This window comes from Haliotis rubra, unplaced genomic scaffold (genome assembly GCF_003918875.1).
Source record: "Haliotis rubra isolate DU_JTF1 unplaced genomic scaffold, ASM391887v1 Scf708, whole genome shotgun sequence".
Taxonomy (NCBI): Eukaryota; Metazoa; Mollusca; class Gastropoda; order Lepetellida; family Haliotidae; genus Haliotis; species Haliotis rubra.
In genome coordinates, this window is record NW_025767422.1 from 403,098 (window position 1) to 427,594 (window position 24,497).

General features: G+C 42.3%; 1 protein-coding gene across 1 annotated transcript; it reads left to right on the forward strand.

Moving 5' to 3' along the window:
* The first annotated feature begins 124 nt into the window (after nt 1-124).
* LOC124259047 (protein-glutamine gamma-glutamyltransferase 4-like) lies at nt 125-24,256 on the forward strand. The gene is given in 17 exon segments (XM_046693127.1): nt 125-221; nt 4,743-4,878; nt 5,977-6,242; nt 6,398-6,695; nt 7,409-7,527; nt 8,450-8,563; nt 10,036-10,210; nt 12,598-12,742; nt 13,906-14,003; nt 14,006-14,026; nt 15,584-15,749; nt 16,298-16,404; nt 16,677-16,774; nt 17,614-17,815; nt 20,021-20,178; nt 22,009-22,154; nt 22,574-24,256. Coding segments are annotated over 17 exon segments (2,415 nt in total). The 5' UTR covers nt 125-206; the 3' UTR covers nt 22,725-24,256.
* Nucleotides 24,257-24,497: the final 241 nt, after the last annotated feature.

Consider the following 24,497-nt stretch of genomic DNA (forward strand, 5'->3'; position numbering starts at 1 on the left):
ATATTGAATGTGTACATGTGTCACTCTGACATCTCACCATCATTGAGTTGCAGGTCAATCCCACTGCATCGGTCAGCTGCCCAGTGTAACATATCTGTACTTGACAGTCAGATCGACTGACCACCGTCAGCAACGCGGGAGACTGCAGCTTCAACTTCACCGACAACAATTTCAACTTTCACAAATAGCAACTTCAGCTGCCGAAGATGTCGTCCTGGAGGTAAGAGGGGAATGGGGAGATGGGGGTGGGGGTATTTGGGTGATGACACTCACTAAACAGCTGTTTCATGACAAAATACATTAACTTCAGTAGCACATCCAACCCAACTGAATTAATTTACAAACAGGCAGACAGTATATTCCAAGTACATTAAACCACGGGCCATAGTACAAGCACAGAACAAGGTGATATGCATAAAATGAAAGTAACGGTTGCCGTGAGAATGAAACTGTACAGTGAAATGATTTAAAATGCCCATATTGTACAGAACAGAATGTTTCCGGACGCCTTTTAGAAAAATGCATATTTGTACGTGCATGTTTAAATGTAAGTCCTCTGTGTAAAAGAAAGTACTGTGTACTACTATTTATTATGTGTATGTTATATTCAGACTACCAGCCATGTCACCAAAAATATAATCATTGTGATCTTCATATGCCGTTGTCTTACGGCCTGAAAAGCAAAATAGTTCTGTTCTGTTTGTACTGGCAATAATGCAAGCATTTCATCTGTTTTGTTCATAAATTGATCAATATATTTCTTCTTAATTCCTTACACAAATGATCAGTAAAATTCATACTATGTAACTTGCAGTAGGGGCATTGTCGCTGTTATAGTGTACTTATTTGGTGTACTTCTAAGGTGTACTCACAGGGTGTACCTGTATTTCGTCCGTTTCAACATGCAAGCCAAAATTACTACATCTAAAGTTGACAAGTATTAATCTAAAATAGACCGACATAGACAGAAACAGATAGCTTTGTGCGCATAATAGTGAATTATTTTGCTAGTAATTATAATAATGAAAAGTGCTGTTGATGGAAGAATGGGACTTTTGTATCAGACAGCCAAAGTTTACAAACACTAAAACAGTTCTTCCAGTCACCAATATCATGAGCATGCCTTAACGAGACAAAACCAAAACGAAAATAAGAAGGATATTATACGGGTAATCTCTCACGATCAATATATAATCCCTCATATTAGTTTCCTTGTTGAATATAAGGAAATAATAGGACTACACATTTTATTCATGACAGCTTGCCAGGTTCCTTATATGATTCATCCCATGTGAGCACCGATAACTCGCACAGATGAGTATCACGCTGCGTACACAATCAACAGTTTCACGTTACATTCGAGCAGTGAATATAAAACTAACAGTTTGTGGTCCGCCTGAAACCGAAACCCTGTCTTTATCGGGGACATCCCGTCAGAGGTCACAGTGTCATGCATGTGTGTGCGTGTGCGTGCGTGTGTGTACGTGAGCACGCTAGACTGCTTGTATTCGGCCGGACTATTGCTGAGTGCGGCGTTAAACACCAACCAATCATCATAGTTTGCAACAATGAATATACGATCGTCAGTCAACTTGCCAAGAGTAACATATGTTATATTTGGGATTACACTTTCTTAGTAAAGTACAGATTCTAGTTCTTTTGGGGTTGAGTTCCATCCGGGATTCGAACCCGCACCCTCACACGAAGTCAGACGCCTAGACCGCTAAGCCTCCGCGGCTTCCACAAAAATGGAAATCGGACATCTGGTAGTCTAGACTACGGGCTTTGTGTACCCCTCTGATAAGTGTTAATTGGCACTGCTCCCACGGCCGAATGGCATTGTGTATTTCATAACTTGCCAAGACGCTGTCCGAGAGTCAAGTCCTAATAAACCGCAAACATTCTATATTCATTTTATCCCGTAGGGTGTAATCTTGGTCAGACTGTTACGTTACTGGGTGTTGGTGTGCCCCTAATGGCATGGTTCAGTGGTCAACCGGTCATTGTATGACTGTGGTTATAGACAACCTCCATAGGTTACAGATGACTCTGTGTTACTTGTCATGATGATAATGGTCAGCGGGCATTTATTACCCATGTACTGACCACAATGACAGTATCTACATAGATATATTCAATTTAGCTTAGGGACTGTATAAAAATACTGGGAACAAGTGCGTACGATATGCGCTCTTTCTGTACAGAAGGACGTGACCTTCGTCCATATAAACATTGTGAATGAGGTAGCCATTAAATCACAACATGTATTATATAAATTATAGGGATAAACTGAATATTACAACATTAAAATTAAAAAAACCTTATATTCAGCTGTAGTATTAGTAGTAATTAGTAGTAATAATAAAACATTAAGTTTTACCTGAACGAGTCTTTCTTAGAACAGGGGCCGTGTCGTAAGCCTAGTGGTTAAAGCGTTCTAAACTAAACTCACTTACTCACTCACTCACTCACTCCAATAGTTAGGACATATGCTTATGACGTCAATATTTCACATCATTCTTCCCCTCAGATTTTCCATCACAAGGGACAAGTATTTCTCTGTAAAAACGATGAAGGGTCTTTTTAATAATGTACATGTTCATTTGAATTAATTGACAAATTTTGATAAGTATTGTTATAGGCATATGAGTTTTAATTTTTGAAAATGAATAAATAACTTTGATTGTTTGTGGCTTCAAACGGGTTTTTTGTCTCCCGGAGAGGGTATGTAAGTCCCATTTCATTCACAGTATTTTTTATTGTCCGTGATTTTAATCCTAGTATATATACTCTCCCAAAAAAGAAACGCATATAGGCATTTCAACTGTATTTTTATGTTTATTTTGAAACATCTTGTAGGCTTTATGAGTCAATGAAATATAGCGAAATTGCACACTGGGAATGCAGACTTATCCGTCTTTGGCACCAACTCGAGGAAAGTCAGTTTGAGTGTCACATGGAGACGTGTGGTGGCGCTGAAGTCAATACCTCGTGTGACCACCGTGGGCATCCAGAACTGCACGGCATCGCCTCGGCATCGAACGAATAAGTCTCAGAATCTCGTGTTGCCCAATTGCAGCCCACTCTGCCTGTAGTGCCTGTGCGAGTTGCTGAAGTGTCTGGGGCTGAGGGCTACGGCGTCGTACCCGTCTGTCCAGGGCATCCCACAGATGTTCGATCGGGTTTAGGTCCGGTGATCTTGAGGGCCAGGGGAGCACATTGATGTTGTGGTTCTGGAGGAAGTCTCTAGTGTGACGTGCTGTATGGGGCCTGGAATTATCCTGTTGAAACAACTCCCTCTGGCGATCAATGATTGGAAGGAGGTGTGGGCGTCACAGTACCGTTGAGCTGTCAGGTTGCCCTGGATCATCACCAAATCACTTCTCCTACGGCAGGTGATCGCTCCCCACAGCATAACACTTCCCCGGCCGAATCTGTCCACCTGGGGAACGCAAGCGTCGGCGAAACGTTCACGTCGACGCCTGTACACCCGCATTCTTCCATCGCGTCGTTCCAATAGAAATCGTGATTCATCACTGAACCAGATTCTGCGCATTTCGGTAGGTTCCAGGCCTGAACCTTGGTGCACCATTGAACTCGATGTCGACGATGTTGTTGTCGAAGCACAGGGCCAAAATAAGGTCTTCTGGCACGTAAACCAGCCTCTCTCAACCTGTTCCTGACGGTCTGTGCAGAAAGCCTCCTCAATCCGGGTATTTGTCGAGCGGTACTGGTCGCCGTAGCTGTTCGATGACGCAGGTGATGTACCCGGATGTAGCGATCCTGCGCCGCAGTGGTCGCTCGAGGTCGCCCACTACCAGGGGCATCTGCTACCGAATTCTGCCGGCGATATCTCTCCCAGAGCCGTGAAATGGTGCTTTGGTGAACATTCATGCGTCGGGCAACTGCACGTTGAGACTGGCCAGCTTCAAGCCAACCAATGGCGATATGGCGGTTGGCTTCACTTAGACATGGCATTTTGCGTTCGTCAACAATATTCCAAATACAGTGAGTAATCGACAGACAGCGATCAACCTATTATACCCATCATTTAGTCTATCTGATCCCCATATTTCACGTGCATTGCATGTGAATTGTGTATTCTGTGACACTACACGCCGAAATTGAAAATCATGCTGTTGGATGTTTCAAAACATAAACACCATAGGACTCATAAACAGAGCAAAACCTTTTGTAAAATGAATCACGTTTCAATTCATTGCTACATGAAATTGCTATTTTCATGATGCGTTTCTTTTTTGGGAGAGTATATGTTGTTTTTAATGTATGGCTAAATCTCAGTATAAACGCCAATGGCTGAAGGGATGGTGTAAATCCAGCTAGGGTCCATGCAGGTAGCAAAGGTACTGTAAGTCTCCATGTTCCCTAGTATGGTGATCTACCTTCAGTTCTTGGTGATCTATAGCCCGGTTTCTATATTGTATTGTCCTCATTGTAATAAATGTTTTAATGTTTACATGATAGTTTTAAATTTCTATCTGTGATAACCTAGTTGTTTTACTGTCCTTTGTTGACAGATTGTAGGAAAACCTTGATATATTATTAAAGTATATGTTATTATAGTCACGATATGGCTGCAATATTGCCGATGTGACTCTAAATCTTAACTCACTCACTCCCCCTCAGACTCGAAGACAGGGTTATTTGCAGACTGTCATCATGTAACTGGAGTGCTTCTTAGAGTGGCATCAAAACAACAAGTAAACACATTATTATTAAATTGTTCCAGATATAACCTGAGATCCTGTAACGTCTACGGCCGAACTCGTGCCAGTTCCTGGCTGAGAGATGACCCCTGGATACGGGCCGCCTCTCCAAGCAGCGCTGGCGCATCTCAGGGCGATACTTCGGAACCAGGTAAGAATACCGTTATGTTGACGTTGCATCGGAATACCGGCACTTCTACCGGTCGCTTGATCATCCGGTCGTCTGATTTGTTTCCAGGCCGCAGTACCCGTGGAGGTCCGGGTTAGAATTGGTCTTCAGTAACCCACGCTTGTCGTAAGAGGTGACTAACGGGCACACAAGGCATCGTATCCCAATTGCGTAGAACGATGCTCATGCTGTTGATCACTGGATTGTCTGGTCCAGACTCAATTATTTACAGACCGCCGCCATATAGCTGGTATATTGCTGGAATATTGCTGAGTGCAGCGTGAAACAACAAACCAAACTCATTCACTCACTCCAGGCCGCCGTCGTGGATGTTGGTGTCGGTGTGGGTGTGTGTATGTGTGGATGCGTGTGTGGATGTTGTTCTGTGCTTTATGTTTATAATCATGATGTTTGTGAGTAGTACGTAGCACGAGTGTGTGTGTGTGTGTGTGGATATTGGTGTGTGGGTGTATGCATGGATGATGGAATGTGTGAGTTGGTGTGTGTGTGGATGTTGGTGTGTGTGTGGATGTTTGAGTATGTGTTGTGTTGATGTTGGTGTGTGTGGATGTTGATGTGTGTGTGGATGTTGGTGTGTGTATGGATGTTGGTGTGTATGTGTGGATGTTGCTGTGTATGTGTTGATGTTGGAGTGTGTGTGTGAATGTTGTTGTGTGTATGTGTGGATGTTGCTCTGTGTGTGTGTGTGGATGATGGTGTGTGTGTGTGGATGTTGGTGTGTGTGTGTGGATGTTGGTGTGTGTGTATGTTGATGTGTGTGGATGTTGGTGTGTGTGTGTGTGGATGTTGGTGTGTGTATGTGTGGATGTTGGTGTGTGTGTATGTGTTGATGTTGGTGTGTGTGTATGTGTGGATGTTGGAGTGTGTCTGTGTGGATGTTGGTGTGTGGTGTGTGTGTGTGTGTGTGTGTGTGTGTGGATGTTGGAGTGTGTGTTGTGTGGATGTATATGTGGAAGCGTTTGGGTTGACGGCACATTTAGACTTACTCACGCCCTGAGTCACACACTATGATGCGTAGTACATGTATGTGTTAATGGTATAACTGCCGATATGTTTTAGTTATTACTCGGCCCAAACCAGAAATAACAACTGTTTCTGAGCCCGAGTTGGCAACAAAACTCCACGTCACAGGGGTCGACTTCCACATTGCCGACAACGTCGAGAGCCACAACACCGACATGTATGAATGTACACAGGACCGGGTCAGTGGCGACATCAAAAAGAAGGCTCAGCTGGTAGTCCGGAGAGGTCAAGAGTTCAAGATGACGATCAACTTTGACAGAATGTATGACATAAAGAAGAATGATATGACTTTGACTTCACTCTAGGTAGGTAGCGCATGTCATCAAGAAGAATGGTATCACTTTGGACGTTTGTACGTTTGTTTGTTTGTTTGTTTGTTTATTTATTGGGGAGGGTGGGGTTGTCTCATAACGGAATGGTTAATGCTATCATGAATCACAAAGATACATGGTTGCAGTTGCTGTATTTGTGTTTACCTACAGGAAGTGAAGATGATGATAAGAAGAGGGTCATTAAGTCTTTCAGTCTAGAGGAATCTAAGGCTGCCCCCTACAAACCCCGGAAGTGGGGAGCGAACCTGGTGAAGAAGGCGGGAAAGTCTCTAACAGTGTCAGTATTCATTCCCGCGTCTTCGCCCGTCGGGGAGTGGGAGGTCAGCGTCAACACCGTCGTGGGTGTCAAGGACGGCGAAGACATCGTCTGGACGTACACTCATGGCGAAGAGGTGATCGTTCTCTTCAACCCCTGGTGTAAAGGTATGTGACTAAAGCGACATCATCAATAAGGCGCAATCCTTTTTACGATTCGAACTTTATCAAGAACATTTGGAATCATTTGTCGTCACAAAGACATGCACAGGCTAGTCAAAATATCGATTCCTAATGCTTCAAATTTGCAAATATCATCCACATTTCTACTATAGACCGTTTTTCAAAGCTTTACTAAGGCATTAAATGCCATAACAGTGATAAAACAACCTAAGTGAGTGAGTGAGTGTGGCTTTAGTCCGCTTTTAGAAATATTCCAGCAATATCACTGCGAAATGGACTTCACACACTGCATTCATGTGAGGAATCGATCCCGGGTCATCGGCGTAACCACTAGGCTACCCCATCGCCCCTAAAACAACCTAAACGTCCTATGTGGATCTGTAAAAGATTCGTAGAATGATCACGGTCAATAGTACTATTTCAAAAGATAAATGTAGACTTTGATTAACAAGTCATCAAATATTTAATCTCATGAATAGGTTACATAATTGGTGTAAAGCATTTTTATAATTCTTCATCTATTTCTGTTTCTTTTTGTTCCGCCCAACCACGGTTGAGGTTTGAGGTTTGGAAATGAAATACACTTAAACATTATAAATGGACAACACAAAACTATAGGCCAGTGCATCTTCACCCTTAAAAACAGATATGCATACGTGACGAACACAATGAAAATGCCATTATTATTTCTGTTCCAGAGGACTTGGTTTATATGGCTGACACAGACTGGCTCAACGAAGCCGTTCTGAATGACTCGGGATGCGTGTATCGTGGCTTCTACAAATACGAGGATCCATGCTCTTGGTACTTTGGACAGGTGCGTTCAACCATGTTTCCATGACTGCAGGTTATACTAATATTTTCTGTTTCTGTATTTGACCATATTCAATGAAATGTAATAATATCAACATGCACTGAAAACCAATTCACCTAGGATATTGTTACTCTGATAAATAATAGATCTGTCCTGTAATGTTTGACCGAGGAAAGTAATTCATCAAATGGTTTTAACAATTTGCAAAATTTAATCTCGTCAATAAAAGGCGAGCTGCATCAAATAATTGTAGCTTTACATTTCCTTCACCCGGCCATAATTAGTATTTAGTTTCAATTGATCGAAGGTTTCATAAGTTAATAATGCATTTGTCCTTATTGAACGATTTGTGAAGAAAAAAAACAGGTTCTGGGAATACTTGAAGAGATTGAGAACACTTCAGTTTCTCTAATGTTTTGCTACAGATAAGCTGGAGTATTTTTTTTAAAAAAAGTATTTACTCCGAAAAATGAGTGAAAATGGCTTTCGGGACGCTTTCCCAAGCGCTATGCTTGACCTATGAGGCGATAATGGATCACGTGGTCAAGTTCCGTGACTTGGTTGAATATGTGTCATCGTAACTCTAAGGCGCTGATCGTTGCTTACAACATCAATCACTGGCTTAGGATTTGACTATTTACTGGTTGCCGTCATAAAGATGGGAAACTGCTGTGTGGCGTTAAACAACAATCAAACAAACCATCTAGTTGTCTGGGTACTGTTATCTATTTGAGCTGAGTTGGGCTTTACGTCACATTGGCATTATTCCAGCCATATAGTTATCTATTTGCACGGTGAGGCAGATACTAGGTGGCCGTACTTCACCTCCCATTTGGGAAGGAATATGGACGAGTTTTATTAAATGTGAACAGAATATTCAACAACAAACTGATTATAATTGATTCAATAACCTTATCGGTTTCAGTTTGAAGACGAGATCCTCAATGCGTCTCTTCACCTGCTACAGAAGGCCTTCGGTTTTGAGGCTTCGCCAGCCTTGGGGAACCCCGTGAGAGTTACACGTGCCCTCTCCAAGATTGTAAGTAGTGCTTGACAAGCAATGAACCAACACACACTTACCCGCACCCCTGCTTGCAATTAAGAGTGAATGAGTGAGTTTAGTTTTACGCCGCCTTTAGCAATGTTCCAGCAATATCACGGAGCGTGACACCAGAAATTGGGCTTCACACACTGTACCAATGTGGGGAATCGAACCTGCATCTTTGGCGTGACGAGCGAACGCTTTAATCCCAAGGCTACCCCACCGCCCCTTGCAGTTAGGAAATGCTCACAATCAGAAAGAACTTTGTCCTATTGCAAAGCCTTCGTGTAACGTGAGCCACGTGGTCTCCTGAATTTGCTTCACCTTCGCCAGGAGGCGGTGGAATAGTCCAGTGGTTAAAAGGTTCTGTCGTCACGCCGAAGATCCGGGTTCGAATCCCCACATGGATACAAGGGTGTCGTCTCAGGACGCCGACCTTTCGATTTTCCACTAGTCTCAGGACGCCGCCCTCCGGTTTCCTTTGAAGGTTAGGTTCTGATTAGGCGTAATTAGGGTTGCGGATAATCTACTATAGATGTTTTGATAACGTGAACTCGTCGCACTAAGTAACCACCACAACTCAGATGGGATAAGAACCAACAACCACCTGGAAGGGTGGCATTTACGTCTGAATAGATACTTCGGCCGTTCCTGTCACGAGAACAAACGAACACGGAAAACAATCTGGTTCAGTACGCTGCTGGCCAGAAGCATCCGTCCAAGAACAAGAAATACGGGGGCTTGGAGCGACGACTGGATGGCATCCGTCACCAGCTCAGACAAGGAACACTGTCTGTGAGACAGTTTGCTGATTCAGCATTCCACCTGTTGCATTTTGGGTTAAAATCGGTGGATCAATCTTTGTGAAAAAATGTGTGCTATCTGTATCATGAATACGCATCGGATATTTATTAAAAATGTCACGTATTTACTTATGTGAATCATTGTAAAAAAATGTTAAAATCTGTCAACTGAGTTTGTTGATGAGTGCTTCAAGTATGGAAATAAACTGATATAAATATAAACTGTTGTCGTCTTCTCATTAGGTGTGCTCTCATCCGCATAATCCGGATTATCCTCTTCTAACCACTCGTTGATCCTTCATTGTCCTCGTAATCCTTTACTAATTGGCAAAATGAAACTAGTCTCAGGACGCCGATATTTTTTTTCCACTCAACCGTGAAGTTTGGTCGAAAGGTCGGCGTTATGAGCCTGAACCGGATACAAGCCAACGTGTAAAGCCTATTTCTCGGGTGTTCCCCGACGTGATATTGATGGAGTATTGAAAAACGGCGTAAAACTATACTCAGCTAGTCAATCGCTTGCGCAAACACAGACAAACGAGGAAACCAGGGCCTAGACTTTGGAAGCTCTCTTAGTGCTAAGATAGTCGTCCGTTAATGTTAATGTATGACAAGACTAGCTTCGAAAATCTAGGCCCTGGCCTGTAAGGTGGGTTCCTGTTGCAGGTGAACTCTAATGACGATGAGGGAGTGTTGGTGGGCAACTGGTCGGGTACATACTGGGCTGGTACGCCACCCTCCAAATGGGTTGGGAGTGTGAAGATTCTCAAACAATACATGAGCACAACAAAACCAGTGAAGTATGGGCAGTGCTGGGTTTATTCCTGTGTCCTCACTACAGGTAAGACGGGTGTTGCAGATAGTTACCTCATTATCTTAACGTAACCGCGACGATCCGGGGTATAATTGGTCTTCAGCAACCCATGCTTGTCGTTAGAGGCGACTAACGGGATCGGGTGGTCAGGCTCACTGACTTGGTTGAGCAAGTCAAAACATTGATTACATAACAGTCTCGTTTCCTGCTGACTGGGTTCCGTCCTATTGCGCAACTTAGTACAATAACCAGTCCAAAATTTTGAGACCAACACATTCAACTGGATATTTAATATTAATCAGTATTATTTGATACATCTAATCACTTGTATATTGCATAACTGCGCTCCTTCTAATCCTTGCAAACACGTCGTGCATCGTGCTCTGTCGTACAGCGTGCTCTGACAAACGCAAATATGGAAATCGTAGAAATCTCAAAACTAGGCTCGGACGCTAGAAAAGTTTGGAGGACTTTTACAGTCTTGACATTATATCCAATCACACTGTACGTTACAAAAAAATAATTATCGTAAAGAACACATAACGGGTGTAACCAGTGAGCCAGATGAATTGTGAATCATTTTACGACCTCATGAAACAGGGGCAGTCTGTATTAACGTCATGCTGCCTAAATCTCACCATAAAATATAGAAATACGATTCATTACGATTCATTTGTAAATACCATTTTCTTATGAAACTAGGAAGTGGAATTCAGTGTAACCATAGTTGTTTGTAGTGTCTCTATTCACTTTCACACGAGAAAGCTGAAGAGTAGAGTAGAAGAGAAGGTCGTTGTCTGAATTGGTTCATGAGACTCATTTTTCGGTTTGACATGTCATCGTACTCCCATTGCGTAGATCGATGCTCATGCTGTTGATCACTGGATTGTCTGATCCAGACTCGATTATAGCTGGAATATTGCTGAGTGTGGCGTTAAACAACAAACCAACCAAACTCACTATTTAAGTCCAATGGTTTAACTTAACTTAACGGTAGTCATTGTGCAGGGATCTAATTGTGTAATTTTCTAATTGTGGAAAAGGGGGTTAGTGGACTAACTGTGATTATTGAGTGCTGTGGAGGTGTACTTTTGAGAAGAGTGAGTGAGTGAGTTATTCTTACGCCGCCTTTAGCAGTATTCCAGCAATATCACGGCGTAGGACACCAGAATACCTTTGAGTAGAAACATAGGAAGGAGAATGTTTTCGGTCCGGATACTTCCTAAACACTTAACAATAATCTGACGAGGTGGCACAGTTGGGTCGACAGGTTTGGATATCATCGTGTTAAACAATTAAGCAGTGAGGGAGTTTAGTAGATAATACCTGGGGTGTTTTGCCACAACAGCAGTAAAACAAGGGGTCAAGTTAAATTGAGGATTCGAGAGGTGCTCTGCTACAATAAACCAAGATGATACCTTATTACCATTTAGATAACTAAGAAAGCTTTTGACTGCTTAATAGTCAATGCATATGAAACCGTACTCAAAAGTTCACGGGTAGGATCCAGCCATCTTACCCTGTTCCAAAAAATCCCTCTGAGAACATGACATTTTTAATCTTTGAAGTGGAAACAGACTGGACCTAAAGATGTATCCTAAACGGTGGTATAATTTCAAATAACAGTCCTCAAAACATAGTGTCTAAGCTACAAGAGGTATGCCCCTTTAAATATCGTTCCGTAATGTCCGTTGCGACAACAACCACGGCGAGACGCTTTGCGTCCGACCCCTTGACAGAAACGGAAGAGAAACTTTTGGAAACTGTTTAGAACACACACGAAAGCACCTAAATTCTAAAGGGTAATAATTCGTTACACGACAATTTGCCAGGAAGTATGGGATTCAACCGGGCCGTACCCTCTTATACAACCTGGCAAATGGCCTTGTGTATAACGGGAATAGCCTTTTCAGCCTGGGATTCTAGGGGTGTTTTTCTACAATATTTCAAGAAGACGGCATGAAATCTTTGTCAGTGGGGGATTCTAGGGGTGTTTTACTATAAACATACAGCAAAATTATAAATATTAGGTTCGACCAGGGATTTTGGAGGATATTTACTTCAAGAAGACGGCATGAGATCTTTTTCAGTAGGGTATTCTAGTTTTTTTCAATCTCAAGACTGCAGGATTATATAAGCGACCTTTTTCCAGACATTGATTTTAGAAGTGTTTTGCTACAATAAAACAACAAGTTCGCGAGATCTTCTCCAGTCTGGGGTTCTGGGTGTGTTCAGCTACAATAAAACAACAATCTAATCATAAGTTCTTTTTCAATCGGAACGATATATTTATATTTAGAAAACATGGAAATGAGGTTGCATGCAAGTCGCGCATGTTCATGTATTGTGCATTTAATGTTTGTTGTGTTGAAATGCACCATGTCTTGTCATTACTGATCTGCCTCTACCGCCAGTGTGTCGGGCGCTAGGAATCCCTTGTAGGAGTGTCACCAACTTTAAGTCAGCCCATAACACAGACAAGGACCATCTGAGCATTGACAGGTACAACTACAAGCTGCCGAATGGAGACTTTGAAGAGGAGAAAATAGACTCCGTGTGGTAGGCATCCTATTTACGTTATAGAACACATTATATTATAGACGTAGCATACAAACCAGGAGACAAGGCAACCAGGAGAAATTACATACGCATGTGATCTTATGACAGCAGTACAACTTTACAATACGCTGAGATAAACGAATTCCGTATAGGATGGCTGCCGGACAGACTATTTCCGATGTTCGGCAGTACTCGGATCCATTTGTACACATCTAATTTTAGATATCATATAACTCATGGGGGCGATGGGGTAGCCTAGTGGTTAATGCCTTCGCTCGTCACGCTGAAGACCGGGGTTCGATTCCCCACATCGGTACACTATGTGAAACCCATTTCTGGTGTCCCCCGCCGTGATATTTCTGAAATATTGCTAAAAAAAAAGGCGTAGAACTAATCTCACTCACTCGCTAACTCTTGGAAATTCCCAATTTAACGAGATCTATTAAAGAGTCTGTTAAAAAGGGTATTTTATAAGTAGAGAAAGTCATACGAGTGCATTTGGACATTGTATTGTTATATTAGGAGGGAACTACGACTCTCTGTCACTGCATACGTGGAATTTGCATGTGTACGATTTTCATTTTTAAACAAAATAAAACAAAACAACAAAAACGGCTAGAAACAAACACTAGATGCAAGATGATTGTCAAAATTAATGGTCTACAGTGATTTATCGACCTTCTTGAAAATCGTCAAATCAAGAATGACACCCCATGCACGTGTATGTTGCTACTGTCTTGTGCACGTGCATCCCATGCATTGTGTTTAGGGGTGTTTACTTCCTATCCAAATTATTAAGTTCCCCTCCTTCGTTTGATGAGTATAGGTTAAAATTAGATGCTCATGATGACAATCACTGGATTGTCTTGCCCAGATTCTGTTATTTACAGACATCGTCAAAAAGACAAACACATGTTTATGATCAACATTACAACACAAGCTTAATACATACAAATTAGGCTATATCAAACCAAACCATTTCACCTGACGTGAATAGGGAATTACAACAGCGGATATTGAAGAGGCTGCTCACTCGCCGAAGGCACTGCGAATCGCTGTGTACACTTGAGGTCCGTTGGTTCATCAGAAACATATGTTTGTAGGTTCGAATCCCGGTAAACGTGTAAGACCTGCATCACTTTAGGCTTCCTTTGTAATTCCAGGAATTTCCATGTGTGGAACGAGGCGTGGATGAGTCGCCCTGACCTGGAGGACTCCGAGGAGAGAGAGGGGGTATACGACGGTTGGCAGGTCATAGACGCCACCCACAGGAGGAAAGTGACGGTGGGTGACTAACACGTCACAATTTAATTCTGGACTCACAAAAGTCCAGAAAACACTCCGCACTGTGGCCACTTTCAGACAAGGGATTTACCAAATTAAACATGCAGTTGCTATGAATATATGCTAAGGATCAAAAAATGAAAAAATACTTTTTCGAAAACTTAAAATTCAAACTCACTCGCCCATGGGCGGACAGCGGCCCATGGGCGAGAATGTTTAGTTTCGCTCAAAATTCATGTTTTGGGGGTTGTAAAGGAGTCTGTACTGTTGCTTTGGCAATATGAAGAGTCCTACCCTTGGAATTATAATTCGGGACGAGGAAAGAGTCTGTGTGAGACTGTTCCATTTCTGTTTGTAAATATTTTCTATCACTGATTCTGAAAACCCATATTTCTAAAAACACAGGGAACAAAATTTCTTTTTGCGAACGATTTTTTTGCACTGAATTTTCTGGGACAAAGTAAAGTTGTATTTTCAAACGCATCAGGCACGTTACTGGGTAGTTCTCTTGTTACTATGGCGACAAAATATATTTACATATGTAGATATAGTTATTTCATATGCAGAGGTAATTCATAGAGGTGTTACCATTTGCAATTGTGGTTAACGGTATCCAAGACAATGATTATCCATCTAGATAATGAAAGGACCGTGAACCCTGTTGAACTATTCACACATGCCCAGATGGACCGGCATTCCCTTGTTGTGAAGATATACTCAACACTTAAAGAAACGAATTATATTGAACATGGGTAGTTAATATGGGCGAATACCATAATGGCCAGGTCCAACCTGACACATCCGCCCATTCCAACTGTGGTGAACCACGCGGGGTGCAAGCAGCACCCTTTGTGAAAACACAATCTTGCACATCACGGGGAGACGTGAGTAAAATTTTAAGTGCCTAATTTCACCTGTTTGGGGGTCGCATAACTGCCCCCACCGTACGAAACCGCTTGCGCTGCCCATCTACGTGCCCGACGTCGTTCTGTTGGGTCGATTCTGACACAGGTAATCCAATTCCAATATGATAACGCGACACCGTTATGATACGATATTCGCCGCAAAACATTTACGCTACTGGGTCGCCATCAAGGTCACCTGACCTCAATCCTATCGCGCACACATGGGATGCTCTTGAAAGATGACTTCCAGTTGGGCGTCATGTTGGTACAGCAATGGTGCATGTTGCGTAATGCTGTATTCACGGGTGTTATACAGTAAATGAGACAACGTAGCCTTGCTGCTGTGAATGCGAGAGGGGTGGGGGTTTAGGGTGTAGGGGCATACACGGTACAGAACAAGCGGTAATGAAATAAAAATGTGACCCCATCGTGCTACTGGGGAGATATTATCAAAGACGACTCCCCCACCCCCCTCCTAGGTATATGTGTACAAAATTGATACCTCCCCAGAACAAAATAGGTAGGACACCCCCCCAAAAAACAACAACAAAAAACAAAACACCCGCAACCCTTTACCATAAATTATAAATGATCCCTTACGGGTTGTGTTCAACTTGATAATTCAAAATGGCCGATTCCACGCCCTCTGTAGGCGTGTTTCAGTGCGGTCCTTGCCCTGTGGCGGCAGTTAAGGAGGGGCGTGTTCATGTCGGCCTCGACACTGCTTTCGTCTTCGCCGAGGTGAACGGGGACAAAGTTGAGTGGCTGGTTAACCGGAGCAAAACGAAGTTCATACAGCTGTCAAGGAAGAAAAACGAGTAAGTAAAACAGTGAGTTCACCTGGGTCATTTTCTAGAGTGTCCTGACTCGTACTTGAAGGCGTGGGGTGGGGTGTGTGGAAACAGGATCATTATGCTGGTGCCTTTTTTCCAGTATTGACAAATACCCAGTTCACAAATGTATCAGTATAATCAGGTTGTACCATCTAATGTCGGCAAGTGTACATGTTCCAACCAGGCTATACCATCAAATACGATACCTTCCAGCGTTGGCAACACTGCAAAAAAGTCTACACTTTCAAGCTTATAAATGTATTGTAAAGATGAGGTTTACAAGACATTTACAAGCTTGTAAATGTATTGTAAAGATGAGGTTAGCAGGACATTTACAATTTTGCAAAGATGAGGTTTACAAGACATTTACAAACTTTGTAAATATCATCTTTACAAAGATTGTAAATTTTGTAAATCATCATTTATTTTCTTGTGCAAGTGTAGCCTAACTAACTAGGCTATACCATCCAACACGATGTTGGCAAGTGTATATGCACCAACTAGGTTATACCATCTAACACAATACCTTCCAGTGTTGGCAAGAGCATCAGTACCCATGCGCCGACCGGCAAGCCCTTCAATAAGGACAAAGAGGAAAGTGAAAGGCTGGATATCACTCATGAATACAAGCATGAGGAAGGTACTTAATGCTTAGATCAATGTGTGTGTTACATAACAGTATATAAATATCAAAATACAACAATATCATATCATGGTACTGATAGTATAAATAAAGATTTGGGGCCAAAAACAAATAACTACGGAAAACTACGGGTTTGCCACAGATTCGTAGATGAGTTATTAAAAGGGTACTTGGAGTGAGGAGAGGTTGACTAAAAGTCATCAAAAGTATCCACTTGTGAAACATAGGCGTAATTGTGACATCTCGTTGTGGGACTAAACTTGTTCCAGGTTCTAAAGAAGAACGTGCAGCTGTCCGTCGGGCAGAGCGGGCGTTTAGGTTGGCCAACTTTGAAGGAAAAGAAGGGGAGGAGCCCATACCAGTAGAGGTAAGAGTTGGGAGAAAGGGGGTTGGACGGGGAGGGGTCACCGCCAGTAGGGGTAAGAGTAGGGAGTAGGGAGAAAGATGGGAGGGTCACCACCAGTAGGGGTAAGATTAAGGAGAAAGGGGTTGGATGGGGAGGGGTCACCACCAGTAGGAGTAAGAGTAGGGAGAAAGGGGGTGGATGGGGAGGGTCATCACCAGTAGGGGTAAGAGTAGGTAAGAGAAAGGGGTTTGGATGGGGAGGGGTCACCACCAGTAAGGGTAAGAGTAGGGAGTAGGGAGAAATGGGGTTGGATGGGGAGGGGTCACCACCAGTAGGGGTAAGATTAAGGAGAAAGGGGGTTGGATGGGGAGGGGTCACCACCAGTAGGAGTAAGAGTAGGGAGGGAGGGGTCACCACCAGTGAGTGAGTGAGCTTTTAGCAATATTCCAGCAATATCACGGCGGGGGACACCAGAAATGGGCTTTCACACATTGTACCCATGTGGGGAATCGAACCCGGGTCTTCGGCGTGACGAGCGAACGCCTTAACCACTAGGTTACCCCACCGGCCCCGCCACCAGTAGAGGTAAGAGTAGGGATGAAGGGGGTTGTACGGGGAGGGGTCACCACCAGGAGAGATTGAGGAGAGGGGAAGAATCACTACTTGTAGAGGTAAAGATGGGAGGAACCACCACCAGTAGAAGTAAGGATGGGAGGAACCACGACCAGTAGAAGCTTGTTCCCATATAAACTTGTTGTTTTATGCGTTGTTTGCTCTCATTCAGATATTATATAGAATCAGGTTGATGTCACACCTGTAAACTCGATTACCGGTAGTATGTGATTTCGTTGACTTTATAGGCCATTGAACTTACCATGGAAGAGATTGGCGCCGTGTACTTGGGTTCTGAGTTGGTGTTCAAGTTGACCGCAAGGAACACAGGCGACATGACTCGCACAGTCTCCATCGCCATGAAATGTAGTAATTCCGACTACACCGGCAAGTTTGAGGTGGTTTTAGCTGAGAAGAAGGAGACCAACCTCGTCATGAAGGTTGGCGCTGGTGAGGACTATTAGGTTACGTTGATGGGGTTAAAGATGAAGGCAGACACTTTCTTTAAAACAATGAAATTTCGATTATTATTCTCGATATTTCGGGTATCCAATGAACATTGGAGAATTTGATCGAAATGAAGAGAAAAAGAATGGATGTTTAAAAACTTAATAAGAAGTTCAGGTAAAGTAAATACCGTAAGTAAATAATCAAATATATGCCAAAAATATAACAAATCAGCTGTAAAAATATTTTTGAGAATAGAATTTAACATTTGCAAAAAATATAGATTTGTAATAGCAATAAACTAATCGACATTACTAGAATATACCCTAAATTTCATTTTTGGGAGACATTATTTAGGAACCACGTTTTATGAAAATGGTTATTAAATGCACAACGTCTAACGAATGTCGTGCAAACACGCCAATTTCGGGCACGAGGTTTTCATGATGTGCATGCAAACCTGGTCGGGGTCGAAAATTGATCTTGTCGGTCAAGGGCGATAACTGGCGCACATCATCGTGGGCAAGCATGGGTGGCTGAAGACCTTAATCTTTACCTGTACAACGCATGCAATCAGATGTCTTTGTTACATTGTTAAACTATTTGTCTCATTAAATATGTAAAATATCAGTAGTTGTGACAACTGAATGGTCCCTTCATTGTGAGTGTTAAGTTCAGTCACTGAGCATCGCTTTGAACTGAAGTGGGTTTTTTCGAGCACGGCTTGAGCAGGGCCATTGAGCTACAGTACAACCAGAAATTATTGAGAATTTAAGATTGTAATTTTTTTCCACTCATTACTCACGTATTAAATGTGAATATAAGCAGAACATAACTCCAGATTCAAAGACAGGTGAACAGTTAGTATTTTGTCAAGTCACTATGGGCGGCAATGCAGGCTTCAATGCGGCGGGGCATACTACTGATGAAAGAAGTTAGAAAGTCGTGGTCCATGCTGTCCCAATATCGGACCACTTCTTCCTCTCCATTTCAGCAATATTTGTCAGATTTTTCTTATTGACACTTTCCTTCATAAGTCCCCAAACATTTTCTATTGGATTTAGGTCAGGGCTATAACTTGGCCAATCTAATAATGTCATATTTTGGGTCCAAAACCAGGCCTGTGAATGGTTTGAACGATGTTTTGGGTCGTTGTCCAAAAATCCAAACATTTCCATAGAACACGTGAGCAGATGGAAGTTCATGTCCCTCGAGAATATCTGTGTACCGCTCAAAGTTCATATTCCCTTCAAATACGCAGAGGGGCGTTGCCCCTAACACAGATATGCCACCCCACACGTTAAATTTCGGACTGTATTTTGGGCGCTGATACAAAGGTTTTTCAGTTTGTTGGGTCCAGAATTTCAGCCTATTGGGAAACAGCTACACAGAACTTTCATCTAAGAAAATCACATTGTCCCAGTTAAAATTTCTATGCTGTAAGCACCATTTCAACCTTCGCTCCTTTTGTTCAGGTTGCATGATCGGTGATGGAATTCCTCGACCTTTCTGCCAACCCATTGCATGCAGCTCAGTTCTAATTGTCTCCTTACAGACAGCCACAGTTCCTCTATCAATCATATCCAGCCTTAAGTTTTCTAAACTCATTCGTTTGTTTTAAGAAACAAGAAAATAAGCCGCCTCCTGTCACCGACAAACAATTTTCCGGGCCTACCTGCGCCTCCCTGGTGCTCAATGCCATATCCATTTGCAATATATTTCAAAACACGGTAAACAGTGGACAAAGGGATGCCTGCTCTACTTGAAATCACTTTAGCTGATCTGATGTCCTTGATATAATACTCTAAAATCAACTTCCTCTTCTCACAATCATCCATACTGAGGATCACTGAAAATGTCGTCTGCTAACAAGTAAACAAAGGGGGATAACTCTTCACAAACTAATGGAAATAGGATTAACGGAATTGTCTCTCTTGAATGAAACCAAGCACTTGATAGCTGGTCAAGGTTGTTTATACTAGAAATCCAGTTAAACACATTCCTAAAATTCTCAATAATTTCTGGTCATACTATATATGGCGACGGTTTGTAAATAATCGGGTCTGGACCATACCAACTCAGTGATCATCAGTATGAGACTTTGAAAGCAAACACCTTGGATTAAGAGTATGATATTGATGAACTCTGTCTGTTGATACAGTTTCAATATCGTTGTAAAAAGCATCACTATCGTTATCGCCGTTACAGTGAAAGTGATGACCTTGAAGATTGACACCTTGGAAACTCTCAAGACTGCAATAGGACGCACATACACGTGCAGTGTCCTTGCATCAGTCAAGGAATCGGACAGCACTGTGAAGACATCGGAAAGGGTGAATGTGCGCAATCCGCCCCTGGATATAACGGTAGGGCGTAATATAGCTAATGGTCTTAATGCGAAACTCGAAATAAGAGATGTTTTCTTTGAGTTAGCGCATCCTGACAACAGTATTGTTAGGATCTCCTCGGAGTGACTTGTTGTTTCTGTGTACCATGCACTTGCCCATGATGATCCCTGTGACACATGTCATGCCTCCTTGATGTTATCTGTACCACGTATAATGTACCCGTGATGTTCCCTTTATCGTGGGCATGACCCCGTGATGTTATCTGTACCACGTATATTATCTTACCTCACACATAAATGTCGCTTTCTGATTGGCTGGGCGCTCTTCTATTGTTTCAATGTACCCCGCTTACAAGCGAGTAACATTTCAACGTATCCCTCTGTCAATGGCAGCTCATTTGGTACTTCGTGGTAGTAATTCTTTATCTCGAATAACATTGAATCACGCATGATACCAGTGTTTTGCGAATGCAAATGGTTGGAAGGGAGATAACTCTAATCTGTTTTTCTTGTCAGCAAAATCTAGAGATGACAACAAAAAGATTTGTACCCGTGCATCAAACAATTCAAAATTAACATTAAGGTGTTCGGTAAGATAAATACGTTGTTCACTGGTCCCTCGGGGCCAACGGGTTTATGTACCCTTGATGTTTGTTTATGTTCCCTGAGCCCTGAACATAAACAAACATCGAGGGTACATCAACCCATGTCCCCCTCGTGACCAGTGAACAACTTATAATGTACCCGTGATGTTCCCTTTACTACGTGGCATGACCCCGTGACGTTATCTGTACCACGTATAATGTACCCGTGATGTTCCCTTTACTACGTGGCATGACCCCGTGATCTTGTCTGCACCACGTATAATGTACCCGTGATGTTCCCCTTACCACGTGGCATGACCCCGTGATGCTATCTGTACCACGTATCATGTAAACATGGTATTCCGTTTACTACGTGCCAAGTGTTCATGATGTTATCTGTACCACGTATTATGTATCCGTGGTGTTATCCATATCACGTGTCATGTCTCATGATAATCTTAATGCTACATGTCATGGCCCCTTCATGATCCCTACAACACATGCCATGTCTGTACTACCTGTCATGTCGGACCGCCTCCGTGGTGTAGTGGTTAGAGCGTCCGCCCGGAGTGCGGAAGGTCGCGGGTTCGATCCCCGACCGCGTCATACCAAAACACGTTAAAATATGGTACTTGTTGGCGCTCGGCATTAATGGGTACAACAAGGACTGGTCGGCTCGGAGTCAGTATAATGTGTCTGAGTGGGGTATTCATGCTTCACTGCGGCATGGTATCTCAGTGGGCTAGAACTATAAAACCAGCTTAAGTCTGGGCTAGTACACGCAGCCGCACATACACATACGTCATATGAGCGTCATATGAGCGAAATATTCTCAAGCACGACGTTAAACCCAATTCCACCACCACCTGTCATGTCCCCGTGGTGATATCTGTACCACGCGTCTTGTCCCTGTGATGATAACTGTACTATGTGTTATGTCCTTGTGATGATGTCTGTACCACGTGTCCTGTCCCTGCGATGATATCTGTACCACGTGTCATGTCCTTGTGATGATATATGTACGACATGTCATGTCACCCTTCGTGATATATGTACCACGTGTCATATCCCCATGCTGAGATCTGTACAACGTGTCATGTCCCAATGGTGATATCTGTACCATGTGCCATGCCCCTGTGGTGCTCCTTGCCTCTTAACAAAGATCGGTAATGACAATATATTCCGCCCATCAATTATTTCGTCCTGAAAGACGTTCACAGTTACTGCAAGCGATTCTACCCAACAGTTCCATCTTATGCATTCAGGGACCTGAGACGTGTAAGAAAGAGGGCGAGGTCACCGCTACTGTGTCCTTTACCAACTCCATGAAAGTTCCTCTCACCAATTGCAAGCTGAGCGTGGAGGGCAGTATGAAGTGTGTGGACAAGACACAGGAGGATATGGATATAGGGTAAATTCATGAGTACATTTTGCTACTTCCGGCATTCGTTCGAAAACAATAAGTCATTTACTCGTAAAGACCCGATTAGAATTGGTCTTCAGCAACACATGCTTGTCCTAAGAGGCGACCTACGGGGATCGGGTGGTCGGCCTCGCTGACTTGGTTGACACATGTCATCGGTTCCCAATTGCGCAGATCGATGATCATGATGTTGATCACTGGATTATCTGGTCCAGACGCGATTATTTACAGACCGCCACCATATAGCTGGAGAATTGCTGAGTGCGGCGTTAAAAACAAAAAACAAAAACCAAACAAAAATGATCAGACATTTATGAATTTTATTCATTCAGCTGTAGTAAAAGTATCAACGATTCCAACGCATGAACCTTGCAATAATAATGTCTTGTGGATATCTGTTGTATAGGGACCATCGGTGCGGGGAAAACGTGGTCTGTGAAGATGCTGCTGAAGATGGCGAAAGTCCCGGAGAAAAGGCCGATGAGATTCATCAATATGGTATTGTCAAGCGAAGAGATTACGGATGTGACGGGGATATACGTTGTCCAGCTCATCTGAATTACTTTCATCATTCACAACCTTCGTACTTTGTGCGTCAAGGTATCACGTGAAGGCGGAGACTGCCAATGCAAACGCCCATAAAATCCCTCAGTATATCTCAGTATATCGGTGTTTCAGATCGCCATTGTGGCATTGCTTATGTCATAATTGTGTCTTCATTCAAAAAGAGCGCCGCAACCGTTCTGTCAACATTTGTTTTTTGCATATAAAAATGCCTATTTTTCTTGTCGAGATAAAGATTTGTAACTATGTAATTTGCAACAAATGATATTTTTAGCTCAGTTAGTTTTGCACAGATGTTTTGCACAGATTAAATGTATTGATACTTGCTATACGTATTTCCTTCCATAATCATTTGTCTTCAAAAGTTAAAGAGTTTTGCACACATAAAATGTAGTCCCAATTTTTATACATGGTGTACGTATTTCCTTCCATAATCAGTTGTCTTCTAAAGTTAAATAATTGAAAAATTCAAATTTAAGCCTTAAAATGATGGTGAAATAGAAGTGTTTTCATTTGTTGTTAACATATATTTCATGAAGGTAATAAGTGTTAAGCTCTATAGTAATATTGATTGCAATACATTTTACTCTGTTTGACAATTATTTAACAGGAGTATGTGATCAGTTATTGAGGCTTCTTTTAATAAAGTAATGTTTATAGTTTAGATTGATCCACTTTTCCTGAAAGCAAAGTCTTCCCTAGAAATGAGTCTTCCTTAGAGCTCAGGCTTCCCTAGAAATGCTATGAAATGCAAGTATTTTCTTACTAGACTTGACATTCATTCTTGTTATCATCCTGGAGTCCGCATTTCGTCAACATCTCCTAAGTAGACGACAGTCCGATTCAAAGTCAATCTTGTTGACTGAAGAAGAATACTTTAATTTGATTGAAGAAGTCAAGGTTGCACTAGGAGCTGAGAAGAACATGTTCCGGCAGTATTACATTCTACGGAGGTATGAGATCGTGCAGTGTGGTGACGTTGAGAAGATAATCAGAAAGAGAAAGCCAGAATCAGAATCTGCAGTGAGCTATTTCACTCATATTGATGAGATGTTTGATATCGTAAATTGTGCCTACATCTCTACTGGTCATGGAGGCAGAGACAAAATGGTAAAAGCATTAGTGAAATATGCAAATGTCACACGTGATGCTATTAAATTATTCAAATCCCTTTGCATAGAATGTCAAAAGAAGAGGAAACGTGTTACAACAAAAGGTGTTGTGGTGAAACCTATCGTCTCCAAAGATTACTTCCTATGTCCCGTGTCCCGTGTCAATTGTCAAAACAAAAATGCTGATGTCTTTTATGTCTGTAATTTACTTCAAAGTTTGTTACTGTTCTAAAAGTGGGAAGCAGTGTGTTACAAGTTGGGTTTATTGTGTAACAGCAGATGCTACTATTTCATGTCTGTAATTTACTTCAATATTGATTTGTATTTTTGTGCTACGTAGCTGATACTATTTCTTTTACATCAGAACATCATGTGTTTTTAATACTGTTTGAAATAAAGTCACCTGTGCTTCAATTCATGAATTTGTTAGATATTCGCCACTTATTCATTCAAACAGAACGAAACCCATGCTAATCTTGTCTTCTCAATAATCCCTCTTCAACAATCAGTCAATCTGTACAATAATTGGGTTAATTAATCAGGCAATGTACACAATGGCTGGAAATTTCAGACAATGTACACAATGAATGAGTCAATCAGGCAATGTACGCATTGACTGGTTATTTCAGTCATTGTACACATTGACTGATTGTAG